The sequence below is a fragment of the Solea senegalensis genome, linkage group LG3, assembly GCF_019176455.1.
Source record: "Solea senegalensis isolate Sse05_10M linkage group LG3, IFAPA_SoseM_1, whole genome shotgun sequence".
In the NCBI taxonomy this organism is placed as follows: domain Eukaryota; kingdom Metazoa; phylum Chordata; class Actinopteri; order Pleuronectiformes; family Soleidae; genus Solea; species Solea senegalensis.
The window spans coordinates 12,542,631-12,560,011 of NC_058023.1; the positions used below are offsets into that span (position 1 = coordinate 12,542,631).

The following is a 17,381-nucleotide window of genomic DNA, read 5'->3' on the forward strand; positions in this document are numbered from 1 at the left end:
TGTATATATATATATATATATATATATATATATATATATATATATATATATATATATATATATATATATATATTTACATGCACAGTATACAAAAAAACGTAAAGAGTGAAGTGAAATGGAAACAATACATAATTTTTTAATCACAATTTACTACAAAATATCCCACTTTAACTTGTTTCTGAATAAGTAGGAAAATGTTTCAGAGTACAATTAGCATTTCCCCCTTATTCAATGAAAGCTCCGCTGTTGAGTAGCAGTCATAAGGCCAAGTGTATTTCATGGTTGGGTGAAACAGTTCTTGCACACTGAAATCAGGATTATAGAAAACCACCAGGTCACAGTGACCTGGTCATGTCTTGCTCTGGTGGCCAGTCATCTGTGGTTCATTAAGGCAGGCTTGGTTTATGTTATGCAACAGTTCAAAGTAGTCGTGCACCCTCATGGGTTGTTGTCCCCCCCCCACAAAATGTACTTAAGAAATCACAGTCTTTTTCTTTTCCCATAGAAAAACAAAGAATTGCTGAAGAGAAACAGTGCTGGTGTGTTGGTCTGCAGCTCTAACAGAGCTATCGTGCTCACAGTAAATCAGTGTTAATGGTCAGCAGCACAAAGTGGTGCAGCCAATTACAGAGACATTTACGGTCTCTAAACCCACGAAGAAGTGTAAAGCCCTCATTATTGACCCATTATTTACTCTTTAAACGCATGGACACCAGCAATTTGATGACTAAGACTGTGATTGCTATCTGTATTGGTGTTCTGTGTCATTTAATTTGGTTTGTAATGTTGTGTGGAGGAGTGAGGATGTGGTTGTGTGGACTGTTTGGTCCACAGCTTGGAAATGAAATGAAACCTGGCAAATATAAAACTAACTGTTGCCCATAAAATCCAATGCTGGCTTGAACTGTGTGCTTATGAGTGTGATTGATTGAGCATAGGTGAAATTAAATTTAAACAGGAAAAAAAAAGCCAAACTAAATGAAAAACAGGCCTTTTACAAAACAAAACAACTTTGTTAAACAACAGTGATCATTTGGTCAAATAAATGCCTTCACTTGGTGAGAAAGTAAAACCTTTAAAATCTTACGTGGCTCAAACTGTCAAAATGGTGACTTCCTAACAGGCTACACAGTTCACCTCCTTTGTTCAGCAGCCATTTTGACAGGTCGCAGTCACACCTTGAGGAAAATCACAGGTGTAAATAATCAAATTAATAACGGCCGAGTGCCATTTCGCTTCCTCGTCTTCAGGGTGTGCATGCTGCTTCACTGACTTGTGTGAAGTGAACAGAGTCATCGTTAACGTCATCAGTAACACCTGTGCTAAAACATGTAAAAATGGCTGCTGTGCTTTCCTTTCATTAGAGTTTGGTTTTTTTCATAATTGTCTGTAGTTTGTAGCATTCGTCATGTTCTCTTTGTCCCCCTGAACTTCATAATTAAGATTATTTATGTCTAAATCGATTACCTCTTGGCTTTAACATAAGACACTGTGTTTTCTGAGGCGGTTAATATAGGAATATTGCTGTCCATGTAAACGAAATTAGAATTACAAAAAGAAAACAGCCTGTGCGGGCGCAGCAGCTATACATCAGTGCTTTGTAACTAAGACATCTCACATTAGATCAGAGGTCCTGGCCTGATCATTAAACTGAGGTTAGGATGTGTAACAGAGTGAGCAACTCATTGGCTCCTTTCCACTCTTCAGTTTCCACAGTGATATTCTCTTTGGGTTTGAATCTGTGAGGAGGTGTGCAAAAATGTAGCCACTTGGCCATTTGTGCAACAGTAGACTAACTGAAGGTGGCGTGAAGTAAACCTTTGAACCTGAATCTTAGACAGTCTTATCATTGTGCTCCTTTTGGACTTGTGTCAGACGGCGAATTATTGATGTGCTCCAACTCCAAATGCACTCCCCTGTCTTTGACATCGTGGGGAACTCTGTGTGGCGGTGGAGGATCTGTGCGGGAGAAGTAGTGCGGAAGAGTGGTCATGATCAGAGTTCCAACAATGAGGAAACTTCCTGCTACAATGAAAGAGACAGTGTAGTTTCCCGTCATGTCCTTAAGCAACCCTTTAAACATGGAGACAGGAGCAAAAAAGAGAAAAGAAAACACATCATCAGATTGAAACACAAGCCACATTAAACAAAAATAGCCTCTACCACTTGTCTTAAAGCAGTGTTTCTCAATCCTGGTCCTCGGAATCCACCACCCTGCATGTTTTAGACGCGTCCCTGCTCCAACACACCTGATGACGAAGCATTCATTTAAATCAGGTGTGTTGAATCTAAAATATGCAGGGCAGTGACTTCCGAGGACCAGGACTGAGAAACACTGTCTTAGAGGAGCAAATGTGACAATGGCAGGCAGAGCCACAGGGCAAACATTCAGAGATAAAAAAAAACAAACTTTCAGATACAATACTGGGAGCCACATTATCCTGATGCTGATCTTTATGATTTTAGACTGTGAGAGGATGCTGGAGTTCCTGGAGAAAACCAGATGCCCACACACACATACACACACTGTACATTCCTCTGGAGAAATTGTGTGCAATGGTTTTTGAGCTTGACCCCGATCACTGCAATTCATGTTTAAATACTTTCAGCTTTAGTAAATGAACTTGTGTTCAGGTCACTTCAGATAACATGCACGTGGGTGCATTTTTCTTTTTTCAAAACTCCATGTCTCTTCATCTCTTCTAAGGTATCACGTGACTCCACAGTCCCTCCGTTGCTCTCCTACCTGACAAAGGTGCTCCCAGCAGTCCCGCGCCGCTCTCGATGAGCTGCAGCAGCCCCAGGGCCCCCATCACCCGCTCCACGCCCACAATCATAGGCATCACAGCAAAGACCAGAGAGCTCAAAGCCCCGGAGCAGAACCCATAGAGGAGGCTGATGGCCATCAGTGCAGCATAAGAACCCGTCAGGGAGCTCACAGGCAGCAGTATGATGAACAACCCTGCCAGCACTACCCACAAGCTCAGCAAATGGATCGTCCGAAAGTATCCCAGGTCGGAGAACCAGCCTGTCGTCACACGACCTAAAATGTCCGTCACTCCCGTGGCTGACATGATAAAAGCAGCTTGGTACTCGGAGAAGCCGGTCATTCGGCTGAGAGCCACCAGGTGGACATATGGCACAAAGTAGCCGGCATTAAATATAGTAATGGTGGCTGTGTAGGTGAGATAAGGCCTCTCTAAGAGCACTGGCAACTCCAGGTAGGAGGAGACCCGTCTCAGCACTGTAGCACACGAAGACCTGGGCTTTGAATCCACCTGAGGAAGGATGGGAAAAGGAAATGAGCACTTCAACCAAATCTAATAACAATAATTATAAAAAACTAGTGTTAGATTGCTTTTTAGAATTGCCGCTGAATTGCATGTCTTCAAAACCTCAGTATTATGATAATGTGAATAAACTGTTGTCAATAATTTGTTACATAACACTCACAGCTACACAGGATACACAACTAAGTAGTTCACTTTGTGTTATTAAGAACTGAACGTTTTTTCTTTCACATTCTGCCCTTTTCTGACTTTGAGCCCCTGCCCCTTTATAATCATGTGCACGTCCCTGAGAGAGGACATGGCATCGTTTGGCTGTCACGTCATACTACACAAAGTATAATCATTTCTGAATCATGACCTGAATCCGGTGTATTTGTTTCGTCCCACCTTTTTTAGAGCCTTGGAGCACCACTGTGGACGGATGAGCGCCCCGCAGACCATTATGTTGAGACTGAGGCCCCCCATAATCAGCAGGGCCCCTCGCCATGTGTACATCTCCACCAGAAGCTGGAAGAGCGGGGACAGAGTGAAGGAGAAAATGCCAATGCTGGATAATCCCAGTCCCAACGCCAAAGCACGACGCTGTGAGATGTTAGCCACAACGGTGGCCATCATCGGAGTGAAGACCAGCGCCCAGCCCAGGCCTGGAGGAGAGGGGACGAAGGGTTTGCTGTGAGAGGTCAGTTTGTTCATCTGCTAGTAACTTGACTTGCATCTAAAAGTAAACAAGAGTCATTTTCTAATCCACAAGAAGAGGGAACAGTGACCTTTGGTGTTTTAAACTGTTACTACAATCCCATTTCAAAACATTAGAGAATGTGAGCTGAAACATTTAGGTTAATTTTCAGAAATATCACATGATGAGATGAGACCACAAGGCGACAGCGGCCTGTAAACACACACTACATACTTTAAATATCCACTGATTCAGTGTATGAGAGAGCATTATCTAAACTTGGCTGAGGCTTCAACTCTCTCTCCACTTTCAGACGTTTATATTTTAACACATCTCCACTGCAGACCCTAGTATTTCATCTCGGGTTGAGGCAATCTTGAGAGAGGTAGTGGGGCTTTTCCGACCCATAGCTGCAGCTCATTGTGTAGAGGAAAGCCAGTTTATGAAATAAACATGTTTCCTTAATCTCTGATGACATATCATGGTCATTTTAATGACTTACTACAATACGTTTCTTACATATAGCACCCCCTGAGTAATTTGTGTAAGACTGTGAGTCGCATCACCAGTAATGACACCCATACTGAGGTACAGGTGAACAAGGCAGGTGGCCTGCGATGCAGCAATGAGTCCGAGTCCAGAGAGGAAGCCCCCTGTCATCACCACCGCCCGTGTTTCATAAGCATTACACAGCGCTGTAGCCACAGGACCTGCAAAACAAATGCAGCTGCAATGAGTCTTTTGTGTTTTTTGTTATCTTTAGCTGTAGCATGTGTTTGCATTACAAAAATGTGCCTTCACTAAAAGTGATGAAAATGGATACTGTCAATGAAATAATAAGGCAAGTTTCCCACTGATTTCACCCCATTTTCCATCTTATATATTCTTCATGAGCCTGTTTGAGCACTTTGATGAAGCTTTAATGAAGCACACACTCAAACCTAATGCCGCTTTTCCACAACACGGCTTGACTCGGCATGGTGACTCATTATAGAGAGAACTCACTATGTCATATATCCAATACTTAAAATAACCATCTGAGGCACAATGCAGAGGACTTACTGAAAAACTGCTGTGTTGCCAAGCTGATGGAAGTGATCCAAGAAATGGACTGAGAGCTCTCCTCAAAGTAATTTACAAACTCCACAAAGAAAATGCCCATGATTCGCATCAGTCCGAACACAAGGCCCGTGCTGATGAACAGGGCACCGACCAGCACCCAGCTCCAGTCCCCATTCGGCCCCTCGGCTTCACCGCTATGACTCTTTGCTTTGGGTCCATGGTTGTTCATGTCTAACACAGAGAGCATACAAAACAAAAATGAAGGTGAAACTAAACTGTAACAGCAGAGTGAGAAGGGAAGACCAAATGAAAAAGAAAGTTCCAGTGGAAGTAAAAGCTCTCTTTGCACGTTGTCAGCAGCAGTGCTAATCTTAGATCCTGTTTGCTGCTGTCAATGTCCATAAACATTAACTTCCCACAGGCCAATAAACAATAAATCCCCCCTGGTTGTGACCTGTAAGAGTGAGTAAGAGTAATTTCAGAGCAAGACAAGTCAACTTTGTTTCTAGACCACATTTAAAAACAACCAAGCTTTACAGTTAGAGGCTCTGCAACATAAAAGGTATTAAACATAAAATCAATAAAAACATAAAAGTAGTGACATAATTAAACAGTAAAATAGTATATACTGCAGGTGAGAGGCGAACTCTGACCAGTGTCCATGCATCAGCCAGGATATCCTGGCAGGATGTCTTTGTATTTGCACAATTGAAATGTGAAAAACTCAAGTTTCATTATTATTTTTTACAATAGCAATGGGATAATGTGTTTATGTATCAAGATAGTATTGTAATAAATGTAAAAATCTGCTCAAAACCCCATTAAAATTGCTCAAACTAAAATCACTTTACCTGTAATCATGGAAAGACACTGTTTATACAGATGGAATATAAATGTTTTTGTCTGAACATGGTAAAGTGAAAAACATAAACTGGATAGATAGATAGATATTCACTACAATCGATTTATTGCAAGTAATGGATCATAAGTTAAAACGACTTTTGTCCCAGATGTACAACTTATACACTAACTGTTTAAAATGACCCAGTTAAGTGTATTGATGATTTACAAGGTTTTTGCAAATCTATACATCTGGTTCCAAGTGTTTGGTGTGCACACACTGACTAAATGTCAAAGCACAGAAGGTTAAAATAATCTGTGTTGTAGATTCATAGATTCATATCAAAAATAATGAAGTGGCATCTCCAGAATTATGTAGTAACAAAATAGCATTAATCATTGTAAACAACATATATATATGGTTTAAATGTGATTAAAGAATATAATATTGCAATAAGTATTGCTATATTGCCATGCCTTATCGGTTGCAGCCTGGATTTTATGATATAGTGAGTTAAATAAATAAATAAATTGGATTCATATAGTGAGTAATGTTTAGAGTTTGCCTGAATCAAAACAAAAAAAAAATTTGAGCCAAGATTTCTTGATATATTGTACATATATATATATATATATATACCTTTAAAACTTGAACACACGCTCGTGCAGGGCGCGCTCACTCGGCTTCACTCACAGTGGACGTCGTCATGAGCAGGTAAGGACGGTCGAGAACGCGCACTGGGAACAGTAAACGACGTCACTGTAGAAACAAAAACACAATTTTCGCAAAATGTGAACATAATATATATTTTTCTAAAATAGATATAGCATGTATGCTCGTGTATTTCATACTAGTCAACATGACAAAGACTTATCATTGCGAACGCTGCCGTAGCGGTGTGAGTTTGGTCGTGAATGATGAAATATTAACAGCTGCTTCACCCGCGTGACTGAAGCAAAACACTTCACTCTGAGACTGTGACCTACATTTACGGGGGAAAAAAGGAAAGAAAATAACGCGCGTCTGTGACTAAGCACGGTGCGTGGAGTACTCACTCAGTCACTCAGTCACCCACCCACTCACTCACTCACTCACCCCTCTGCCTCGACTCGGTGTGTCAGTATTATCTGTCCGAAGTGACGCACACACACACGCACGCGCACTAAATTCACTGTGGAGAAAACGTCTCAGCCAGTGACGTCACAAGCTCCCCTGGACACAGCTGCACCAGCTAGTTTCATATTACTTATAATTGACTATCCTATGTTTATATATATCATTATATATCTTGTTCTATTTTGTACACACTCTCTTTTATTTAAGCACAAGCAATTTCACTTTATATTAAGGAACACATATTCACCATTAACTAGGTGCTTACTAACATGCATATAAGTAGCATACTAGCCCTTTATTAGTAATTATTAAGCACCTTATGCATGTTAGTAAGCACCTTAATATAAAGTGAGACCCGAATCTTGAATCTCTTGACTCTTAAACCATCAATTATTAGTCTTTATACAGTGCACTCGTCTGATCTTTTTCAATTTTATTGTATAGATTTGACCTCACTTTGCTTTCAGTTTTGCCTTATTTTTGTTTTTACTATGATAGTATGCTTCACTCAAAAAGTTAATCAATTGATTACCAAAACCTACAATACCTGACAATATACCTGATTCTAATATCAAATAATTATAATGACAATTTTAGATATTCTCACTATATTACTAAGTCAATATAGCTTCCCTGCAGTGATTATTTTGCACATTCTCCCTTTTGCATTCAATAAGAACAACAAAAATGTTGTCTTATCTCGTTTTACGTAGTCTTATTTAGTCTTATCTTGTCTTATATCTTTTCTATCTTGTCTTATCTTATCTTATCTTATCTTACCTCAGTGTACCATAATTTAAGAACACTGCATTTACCCCCCTCCCTTAAGTCCATTAAAGAAGTAATGGTGAAAACATCTTGAGCATTTTTCATCTGCAATGTTAAGGTAGTCTGTGAGTTGTTGTTGTTACACCCTGTCACACGCTTGCGTCATAACATGAAAAACAAGAACAACAGGAACAAATATTATAATTCTAATCATAATAATAATGATCTGATGCATAACAATAGGTTCCTCACAACATTTGTGCCAGGAACCGTTTCGTAAAGTAAAGAGTACAGACACATCACCACTACAGGGCTATGACAAACATAGATGACATGTTGACATCCACTGCTGTGTTTCAGGCCACATCATACCAGAACCTGTTTCTCAGTCCCAAAATGCAGACTTACTTGTGGTTCCCAGAGTCTGTAAGAGCAGAATGGGAGGCAGAGCCTTCAGTTACCAGGCTCCTCTCCTGTGGAACCAGCTCCTAGTGCTGGTTTGGGAGGCCGACACCCTCTCTGTATTTAAAGTTAGACTTAAAACCTCTCTTTTTAAGGAAGTGTATCATTAGGGCTGACTCAGGGAAACCTGGACCATCTCACACTCACTTCCTCACACTCACTTTCTCACACTCAGGGTATGGATATGGCAGCATTACATGGCATTAACCTTATTCTTTCACTCCCAAGTGTGTGCCTTTCCTCTCTGTCCTCATCTTGCAGGCTGCAGGATCCAGATCCAGTTATTATTATCATTATTATTAGTATGATCAGTATCATATCTTTTCAACAATCTATGCCACTGCATGTATAAATGACATTGTTGTGCTATAAACATGTCATAACTGATTCAGAACTGTCCCTGTAACTTGATACTGTCTCTTCTGTCTCTACCTCACCTCCCTTTCTGTTCACCACTTCTCCTCTGTCCCCCATTTTCCTTCACCCCAACTGGTCGAGGCAGATGCTGCACATCTCTGAGTCTGGTTCTGTCAGAGATTTTGTCCTGATAAAGGGGAGTTTTTGCTTTTTTCTCTCTCCACTGATGCCTAGCGCTTCTTCATTTTTGAACTGTTGGGTTTCATTTCTCTGATTTTTCTGCACACAAATAGAAAAAGGATGAGAAACTTAAAATGATTACTTCAATTGGTAACTGAAGTTAAACTGTAAATTAATTTGGTTCATTTCAACTAAACTTAATAATTCATATGAAGACAGCGTCATATGAAGACTAACTTAATTTTGAATGGATTTATTTGGGTGTGAAGTGATTTTAGGGACGACCCCTTATGGGTACAAGCATGGTTGGCCTCAATTTACTACAGCTTCCTTTCTCTCTGTTTTTTAGCGAAGGATGGGCGACGAAAGTTGGAAAGTCCCGTCAAACGGCCAGTTTGTCTGCCGAGTGTGGACAATGAGCCACAACTCATCGGGGAGTGGGAAGTTGGGATGACAGAGGGTGGGAGAGTTCAGCAGGAGTCTGCCGCCTCTCTCCCTCCACCATCACCCCCATCACCTCCAGGAAGCACCCGCACCACAACACAACACGTGTCGCCGGCTGGTAGTGTGTGTACCAAGTATGTGGACGCCAGAGGAAACAGGTGCCTTCTGCCTCATTGTTTCCACACAAGCAGCAACAAAAAAAAAAATAAAAAATGGAGAAATTGGCGGGGTACTCAGCGTGATTCATGAGTAGAAAGAGTGAGTTAATGAGAGGAAGGAAGTTCAGGGAGGAGAGGGAAGTGTAGCAGAGAGAAGTTCATTTGGAGCGAGAGCTTGAAAATATTCCCTATCTATTTTCTTTCTTTCTTTCTTTTCATTCACTTTTTTTTTGTTTCTTCCATACAACCTCACGTTACGTCATACTATGATAAATGAAGGAAACACCAGACACCAACATGTCCAATTGGTATAAAAATGATTTAATTTATCTTGTACAAAAACCAACTTTGTCCAGCAAATTACCCCATACAAATACAAAATCAACATTATTATTAATTATCCAGTTGCTTACACTTGTCCCTTTCCGTTTCCTCATTTCAGAAAACAACACATCATCATCTAATTACGCTCTATTCACTACAAGACAGCTACGTCCTTTGCCTGCTTGGACCATAAAAAGTGAAACATATCACTGCATACACACGGGCCCCAGGCCTCAAGGTAAAGATAAATACATGTCAAAGTTTCCTCTTAACACAACTTCAGTGTTTCTCCGCACTTAAAACCCATGTTCAGGTTTAATTATCTTTAAAACACACCACCTTCATATCTTCCTCCATAAAACCTGCTTCAGCTTTCTTTCAGACACAATTCACACACAATTCTTCACATGACAGTTTAATCCCTTCTTTTCACGTCTTATTTCCTTCTTTCTTTCCCTTCACAAACCCTCAAAAACACCTTTCTTAACATCATTTCCATCTCAGTAAAACCACCCAGGACACTAAGTTAACCTGTAATATATATTTTTTGAATAGACAAACCTCACTGAAGCAGAAGAAACTTGAACCAAGTTTCACATTCTCTAATTCAAATATTATTCTGCTCATCGTGATTAATGAGTGACGGGCCGTCCTCTTCAGCAGGCCTGCAGTAAAGGCTGGTACGGTTCAGTCAGGACCTTGTAGCGGATCTTGGTGTTGGTGACAGCTCCGTGTTTCTGCCGCAGGTGGAGACGCAGCTGGCTCTTGTGGCGGAAGTGAAGGTCACACTTCTCGCACTGAAAAAGAAAAAAGAAAAAAAAAGAGTCAACAAGGTGAGATGAGGCAGGAAAGGGACACGGGACGAACCACGTTTGGTGGAGGAGGCGGGCGCTCCGACTCACAGTGTAAGGCTTCTCCCCAGTGTGGATGCGTAGATGGCTCTTCAGAGTCTGCAGATGGCGGAAGCGGGTGCCACAGGTGTGGCAGGGGTAAGGCTTCTCACCTGTGTGGATCAGGACATGGGCCCTGAGGTGGGCTACCTGTAACACACAGGAAAACATGAGATATGTTAAGCTTCATCCTCAGATGAGATAAGGGTTTCATTTCCCATTCATAGACATTAATTGGACATTAGAGTGAATTTTAAACCTCTAAACCTCACTCCTCCCTTTACCAAGCTCATCAAGGAACTAAAGTGGCCCTCACATACCAGAATGGATGCTGTACTTCTTCATTTACTCATTAAACTTCCGCTTTCAAAACACAAAACATGGTTTGTGTGTTTGAAGAAGGTTACAAAAATGAAACAATATTTATTTTGAAATGGATTATTCACATACAAAGATACTTTTCGGTAGTGTATTCGACTTCTACTGATAGAACCTCTGAACCTGGACCTTTAACCAACAACCAAACTGACTAAAATCGTTAATTTCACCGGTCTCTTTTTTAATTTGGTTTGCAGAACAGTCTTTCATTCGGCTACAGATTTTTAGTTAAAATAATGACCGGATACATTCTGGTTCAGAGATATGCTCTAGAACAGCCGTGCCACTGGTCCATTTTCAATTCTGAAAAATTATATATTGTTTATTTTGTTATTGTCAAAGGACAGAAAATACCATTTTAACTTTGAATCAGGCCTCTGCATATGTATTTGAAGTGTAGTAATCATAAGTCCATTTTACTAAAAACTGATTGCCTTAAAAAGGGTAAGACTGTTGGATTTAGTTGGATGTACTTATTAGTGTGATTTTGCAAGTTTAGCTTAAATTCAGTATACATATGTTATTGGAAGCGTCATTACAAAGCTAATGCAGCATCAGCATGGTCCGCAGGGGGCTACAACCCAGACACTGGGAATCAATTCTCTAGAAACAACCTGCAAGTGTGTTTGCACACGGAGGTCGACCTCACCTGAACAAATCGCGCTCCACATGTGTCACAGCGGTACGGTTTCTCTCCTGAGTGAATGCGGGAGTGAGTCTTCAGGTTGGCGGGGCGGTTGAACTGGGCACCACACACATTGCAGCGGTACGGTTTGTCACCTATAAGAGCAAACCTCTGTCACTGTCACATACTGATTTCAAATTTCTACAACAAAATGGAAAAGATGGCACCGTAGAATAGGAGAGTTTGTCATGTCTCCTCACCTGAGCAGGTAGCAGTCTTGGTTCCTTGTATGTTGCCGGAATAACAGTAGGGCACATAGTAGTTCTCTCGCTTGATTGCATGTTGATTGTGGTGGACAGCTTCTGGATCAGTTGGGTCCAGTTGTGGGAAGATGGAGCAGGGTGAAACTGTCGAGGCAAACAAAACACAGGCATAAGTATACAGTATTTAATATATCAGTAGAGCGTTACTCTGCAGCTGGAAGGTTTGTATTTGAAATATTTTGGGCTAACATTGTTCAACTTCTAATTTCTATACTTTCTGTAAAAGTCTTTTGGCATTTACCATTTCCGTCCTTGTGAGTGGGTGCCACTTTTGGGGGGTCCAGAGAGGGGGGTGGCCCGAGGGGAGGGGCTCGGCCAGAACCCTCGTAGCAGGAGGCCTGCCCCTGTCTGATGGAGAGAGATTCATATGTTACACATATCGTGTTTTTTATGTCTCCTCTCATAATTCTCATAATTCCATGATTCCTACCTATCAATCTGACCAGGCACTTCTCCAGACCACGCCTCTGCTGGGGCTTTGGGTGTCAAGCCGGCCATATCCGTGATGGGTGATGCTTGACTTTGGGCTTCGTCCATGTCCTCCTCCTTCACTGTGTTTGCAGCACACAGAGGGTTGAGGACAATGTACTTGTATTTCTTCCAGTTGCAGACCTTTGGGTCTGGTGTGGCTTTGGTGTCACTCTGGAGGATCAAACATTACTTATTTTTCTCAGTGAAACAAAACTTTCAGGAGACATTTACATTCTTAGGTGTTACAGTTGAGCATGTTTTCTCCAGACTGACCACAAGGTTTTTGTTACAGGTGTTGGACTCGGCTGGAGAGCTGGGTTGGCAGCTGGAGCGGGCTGGGCTGTCAGGAGATGGGATGGGGGTGGATATGCGGAGTGATTCTGACTCTCCTCTTGGTTCCTTTGTCCTGGGCTGGCAGGACGGGAAAGCCCCTCGCTTGAGAGAGCCCCCACCCTCCTCAGGGAACCTGCAGGAGAAACAAAGGAAGTGCTGTAATGAGCCAAAAGTGTCAACAGACAAAGGCACATAAGCCCAAACACACTCATGGCAGTCAAAATACACCCCTATATTCTAGTTGCCAACTTATCTATTGATCAGTAGACATCCATCTCAATGAAGTGTTTTCTCTCACCTTGTTGCCCCTGCCACTGGTCCTGAATGAGGCAGGTCCCCTAACTTCGGGGCTACAGAGGCTACAGACACTCTGGAGTCCAGCTCCAATCGTAGGTGTCTTGCACTTATATTCTCCCTGCTGAAAATGAGAAAACCCTTCAATTACTCAAATGAAAAACATTAATATCAGCTAAAACAATAAAATAAATCAATTTCTGGCTTTCTCACCAGTGCAGGCGCATGAAATCCTTGCAGGTTTCAGCCACGTGGTCCATCTGCAGGTAGGCTGCAGCAGCGAGCACACCCGGGACAATGCTTGTTGTCAGAGGGAGACGGGAGGTGTACATGAAGTCGAGGAGCAGGGAGACGCTGGATGGGTCCAAGGTGTTGGGAAGAGTCACAATCATGAGCTGCTCCCCACTGCCACCAGGCCCCTGAAGTGTCACATGGCGGGAATACAGCGAGTAGAAGAACCCACTGGGAGAGACGGGGAAAGAAAAGCAAAATTTGGATTTAGCGACATGTTAATCTGGGTGAATGAGGAGAAGACGCACACTACAAGTCAGAAAAAAGCAACGAAAGGAGAAGATTTTTTTGTGATGCCATGGCACTGACCTGCAGGCCACGAGCACAGCACAGTGAGCCCGTAAGTGCACCTTCCCAACGACCAGGGTGGTGTCAGTCAGGATGTTGCGGTGCCGGAGTTCATTCAGGTTGAGCAGCACATCGTTGGAGTGGCGTGTGAACTCCTTCACATATCCCTCAGCTCTCAGCTCCTGCTCTCTTTCCATCCTGTAACCTCCAAGTGCTTCCATCGTGCTTGTCTGTGTTACAGAATAAAACAACAGGGATTACAAAGTTGCATGATCAGAATTAATCCGGATGCATGAAAAGGTCCACATTAATAACCTACCTGTGTGTGTAAATGATTTAAATAAATAGACTGGAGTGTTCCAGACACATCTGTTAGGTGAGACCAGCTCCCTACTCGTACCTGCATGAGGAAAAATGACACAGTTTCTTCTTAATACAAGTAGAAACACTTTTACACATCAAAGCAAAGTGCAAAAAAATCAGTCGCTGCAGAGAGTTCATCAAGACATTACATGTGAAAAAAACAAAAGAAAATGCAAATAAATTTAAAGCTGCAGTGCATAAGGTTTGTTGTTGATTCTACCTCTGTTTGGTCTTTATGAACGGAGACAACATAACATTATTTGTATGCTGTGCCAAGCAATACTATTAGACCTGACTGAGTGTTTGCGTGTGCAAAGTGGCAGCACAGGGGCAGGTGGGGACATGAAGTTTAGTAACATGTTTGCAGTCATCTCGCTTTACTAGCTCAAATTTGAGAAACACAGAAAGAGTCTTGGCGAGCTTAATTATCATTACGCAAACTCATTCGACTCAAACTCAATTGTTTGAATGGAACGGTTTAAAAAGTTGCGCACTACAGTTTTGAATTCAAACATACTAAGATGTGTGACTTTTTCAAACTAGTATCTTAAAACCAAATCAAGTAAGACATGTAGTTATTACACAGACAAATTGTAAAAAATGTAACTGCAAAGATTTCTCAAACTCACCCCGACCAGCAGGGACGAGAATTGACGTCCACCACCGCGACGTCAAACCTCTCAGCTTAGCGTTCAGTCTCCGATCAAAGATGTGGAGCAGGGGCTCACCCACAATCTCCACCGGCTCTGGTCAACAATGTGCGGGGAGGCTGAAGGGAGGGAACTCTTTATAAGGTCGTGCAGGAAGCCCCCACACAGCCAGAGCTGCTCGTTTCCTCCTTCCTCAATAGCCCACGCGAACACTGGAAGCAGCGCAGGAAAAGCCCCGGCCCAGGCCCCGGGCTTCAAGTATTTTTAGTGGGCTATTAGTTTTTCTAAACCCCCATAGCGTTGAGCAAAGTAATGGCAGGAAAGCATTGTGTGTTTGTGTGCCACGGTGAAAAAATATATATGAGGACCCTTGGGGAGATGCGCTACGTGCCTCGCCATCCAGGGGTTGGAACTTCAGGCTTCCCCCACCAACGCTTTCCGACCCTTCACCCCTCTCCAGGACAGAGGAAACTGTCTAAGAGGAAACTGAAAGACCAGTTAATTGTCAGATAAACAAGCTTTGTTTTCATCATTTAGATGTGTTCTAATCGAGGTCTTTTATCGATTATAATAACAAGTTTCACAGATACTGTTGGTGCATGTGCTCTCAAGAATTTGTTCCATATGCAAGGATATCATTACTGTGTCATTGCTGAGTTGAATAGTTCAGGTATATGGGGACTAATAAGGGCTCCACAACAGTGTCCGGAAGCTTCTGGCTTGCTGCCTGAGAGCAGAGGCGTTGTGTTATGAGGATGAAGAGGAAGGAAGCGGAACAGAATTGATCATTTTCAATGGGAGACACCTTCTTTTGGTGCTGAAAAACAACCTTTTGCCCCACCCGAACTGAGAGAGCTGCAGCCGACCGATAACTACAGGAACTGCCCTTCCACCAGCACTGACCACGCACACATGCACACACTTCAGTAAAGCATCCTGCAAAGCTGCTCAGAGACATGAATGAAAACGCCTGCGCAGGACATCCGTCAACAATAAAGCCAGCAGAAGACAAGGGAGGAGAAATGGAGATGGGGGAAGCGAGGGTACGAAGGTTTAGAGGTCACAAATAACACAAAAAACAACAAGTGGAAACTTACCTCATCCCGAGAGCAGCCTTGGGTTCACAAAGAAGCAGGAGAGTTGACTGAGGCACCGCAGAAGTGAACTGTGAACTCTGTGTTTCCCTCACATCAAAGTGTTACACAGAGGGAGACCTTGAGGAAGAAGGGGCGGATATTTTACAGTAGATTAAGCAAATACATGGACAATAAGCTGGTCAAAAAGTGAAACTTTGATTAATGCAGAGAGGAGTTTTGTCAATGAATACTGTGGGTATGCAGTTACTGACGAGTGAAAGGCAAATGGGCAGTGTATGGTGTTTATTTGAGTTTGAGCTTCAACTAGGGCTGCAGCTGATGTTCTCAAATATCTCATTTTGTGAAACCCGAATTAACCAGTTTTAATGTATTTTTTGTTATATGGTGTAACCAAAAATGTTTCCATTTTAGAAACTGAAAACTCACAGATCTTCTTTTAATTGTTAAAAAAAGTCAATCCAATGATCATCATGAATCATGAATCATGAATCATTGGATTGACTTTTTTTTAATAATTTCTTAGTAAACACTTTTTAGTAAACCTGAAAAATTACTTTAAAAAAATACATTATTCGTCCAAGTATTAGGAGTAAAGTAGGCTAGGAAGCTCTTCACTATTCATGCTTTGGGTGTTAAACGTTAAAGCAAATATTGGTTTGTCGGCAGGTACTGTACGAACATGTTATACCTGCCTGCAGGTGTGGTTTAGTAAAAAATAGGCTTCATAGATGCACTTTTTTTTTTTTTAAATCAAATTAGTGAAACATTACATAAAGGTCATAGTAAATGACTGTATTTTAGTATGAATCATTTTCTTCCTACAATGTAAAACAATTTAGTAAACTTGAAAAAATAACCGAAAATAATCATTTGTATGTAGGTGTAACATGTTTGGTAGAAAACAGTAAAGTGAAAGACACTCATGCATGAGGTGTTTAAATTTAAACCAAACACTGGTTTGTGTCAAGTATGAACCAGTTACACTTGCCTGAAGGGGAATTGTAAGAAGGACGAGTCCAGCATGAAACAAACATAAAAATCAACTGTATTTCTGCATAAATCCTTCGTAAATGTGAATTGGAACTGTTTGCATGAGGTGTGGAGTTGCATACGTGTCTTTCTGCCTTTATTTGTTTGGATGGAGCTCAGATCAATTGTGTGCTTTGTTGAAAGAAAAAAAAATCATAAAGGAAAACAACAATTAAGAAAACAGAGAGGGAGATGTAGGTCTCGGCTACTTCCAGGCATTGTGAGAGGTACGGACGGATGGTGGTGGTGGTGGTGGTGGGTGGGGGGTGGGTTGAGGAAAAGTGAGAACATTAGCAAACAGGTTCACAAATGGACGGAAACCATTGAGTATATTCCGTTGGCAAAGCTGGGCAATGCTCGTGGTGACTTCCTGCATCTCAACTCATCGGTCGGTGACCATCAATGATCCACTAGCACTGTTTGTGATTTAAAAAAACAAAGACAACAACAACTCTGAATGCTCCAGTTAACATGCAGTCATGAGAATAGTCAATTTAGTGAAATTTCATGAAGAAATTAAACGATCATGATACTGTCACTCCCTGTGAAAGAGAACAAAGACTGGGATTCCCCTGCTTTTGTGGCTTCCTGGTTGCCTGGACAGAACTTTATTGTTTCTGTGATAATGTGTGGACTGAAGCCATGCTTTGGCTTCAAATCCTCCCGTTGGT

General features: G+C 41.8%; 2 protein-coding genes across 4 annotated transcripts; both read right to left on the reverse strand.

The window, feature by feature from the left end:
- Positions 1–111: 111 nt before the first annotated feature.
- On the reverse strand, positions 112–6,623 carry slc16a13 (solute carrier family 16 member 13). The gene is made up of 6 exons (XM_044021216.1): positions 6,509–6,623; positions 5,029–5,259; positions 4,533–4,676; positions 3,678–3,934; positions 2,747–3,278; positions 112–2,073 (listed from the first exon to the last, which is right to left on the reverse strand). The coding sequence occupies exons 2-6, from the start codon at positions 5,255–5,257 to the stop codon at positions 1,847–1,849; spliced, it is 1,389 nt and encodes a 462-aa protein (XP_043877151.1). The 5' UTR covers positions 5,258–5,259; positions 6,509–6,623; the 3' UTR covers positions 112–1,846.
- Positions 6,624–9,654: 3,031 nt separating this feature from the next.
- bcl6b (BCL6B transcription repressor) lies at positions 9,655–15,565 on the reverse strand. Of its 3 annotated transcripts, XM_044022702.1 has the most exons (13): positions 15,414–15,565; positions 14,564–15,311; positions 13,891–13,971; positions 13,593–13,801; positions 13,206–13,454; positions 12,997–13,116; positions 12,639–12,831; positions 12,325–12,536; positions 12,109–12,242; positions 11,832–11,978; positions 11,596–11,726; positions 10,581–10,718; positions 9,655–10,475 (listed from the first exon to the last, which is right to left on the reverse strand). In XM_044022702.1, the coding sequence occupies exons 4-13, from the start codon at positions 13,790–13,792 to the stop codon at positions 10,335–10,337; spliced, it is 1,665 nt and encodes a 554-aa protein (XP_043878637.1). In that variant the 5' UTR covers positions 13,793–13,801; positions 13,891–13,971; positions 14,564–15,311; positions 15,414–15,565; the 3' UTR covers positions 9,655–10,334. The 3 variants fall into 3 exon arrangements, with proteins under 3 accessions (XP_043878637.1, XP_043878635.1, XP_043878638.1); XM_044022700.1 differs by having other exon boundaries at positions 14,564–15,565; XM_044022703.1 differs by having other exon boundaries at positions 12,136–12,242; positions 14,564–15,561.
- Between the last annotated feature and the right edge of the window lie 1,816 nt (positions 15,566–17,381).

Bases quoted from the DNA above. Each gene is read 5' to 3' on its own strand.
- bcl6b (XM_044022702.1), bottom strand. From the start codon at position 13,792: ATGGAAGCACTTGGAGGTTACAGGATGGAAAGAGAGCAGGAGCTGAGA. The intron at 12,243-12,324 runs GTAGGAATCATG...TCTCTCCATCAG, and splicing joins GTGCCTGGTCAGATTGATAG to ACAGGGGCAGGCCTCCTGCT. The intron at 10,476-10,580 runs GTGAGTCGGAGC...TTTCTTTTTCAG, and splicing joins CTGGGGAGAAGCCTTACACT to TGCGAGAAGTGTGACCTTCA.
- slc16a13 (XM_044021216.1), bottom strand. From the start codon at position 5,257: ATGAACAACCATGGACCCAAAGCAAAGAGTCATAGCGGTGAAGCCGAG. The intron at 4,677-5,028 runs GTAAGTCCTCTG...TTTGTTTTGCAG, and splicing joins GGCAACACAGCAGTTTTTCA to GTCCTGTGGCTACAGCGCTG. The intron at 3,279-3,677 runs GTGGGACGAAAC...ATCCTTCCTCAG, and splicing joins GCTCCAAGGCTCTAAAAAAG to GTGGATTCAAAGCCCAGGTC.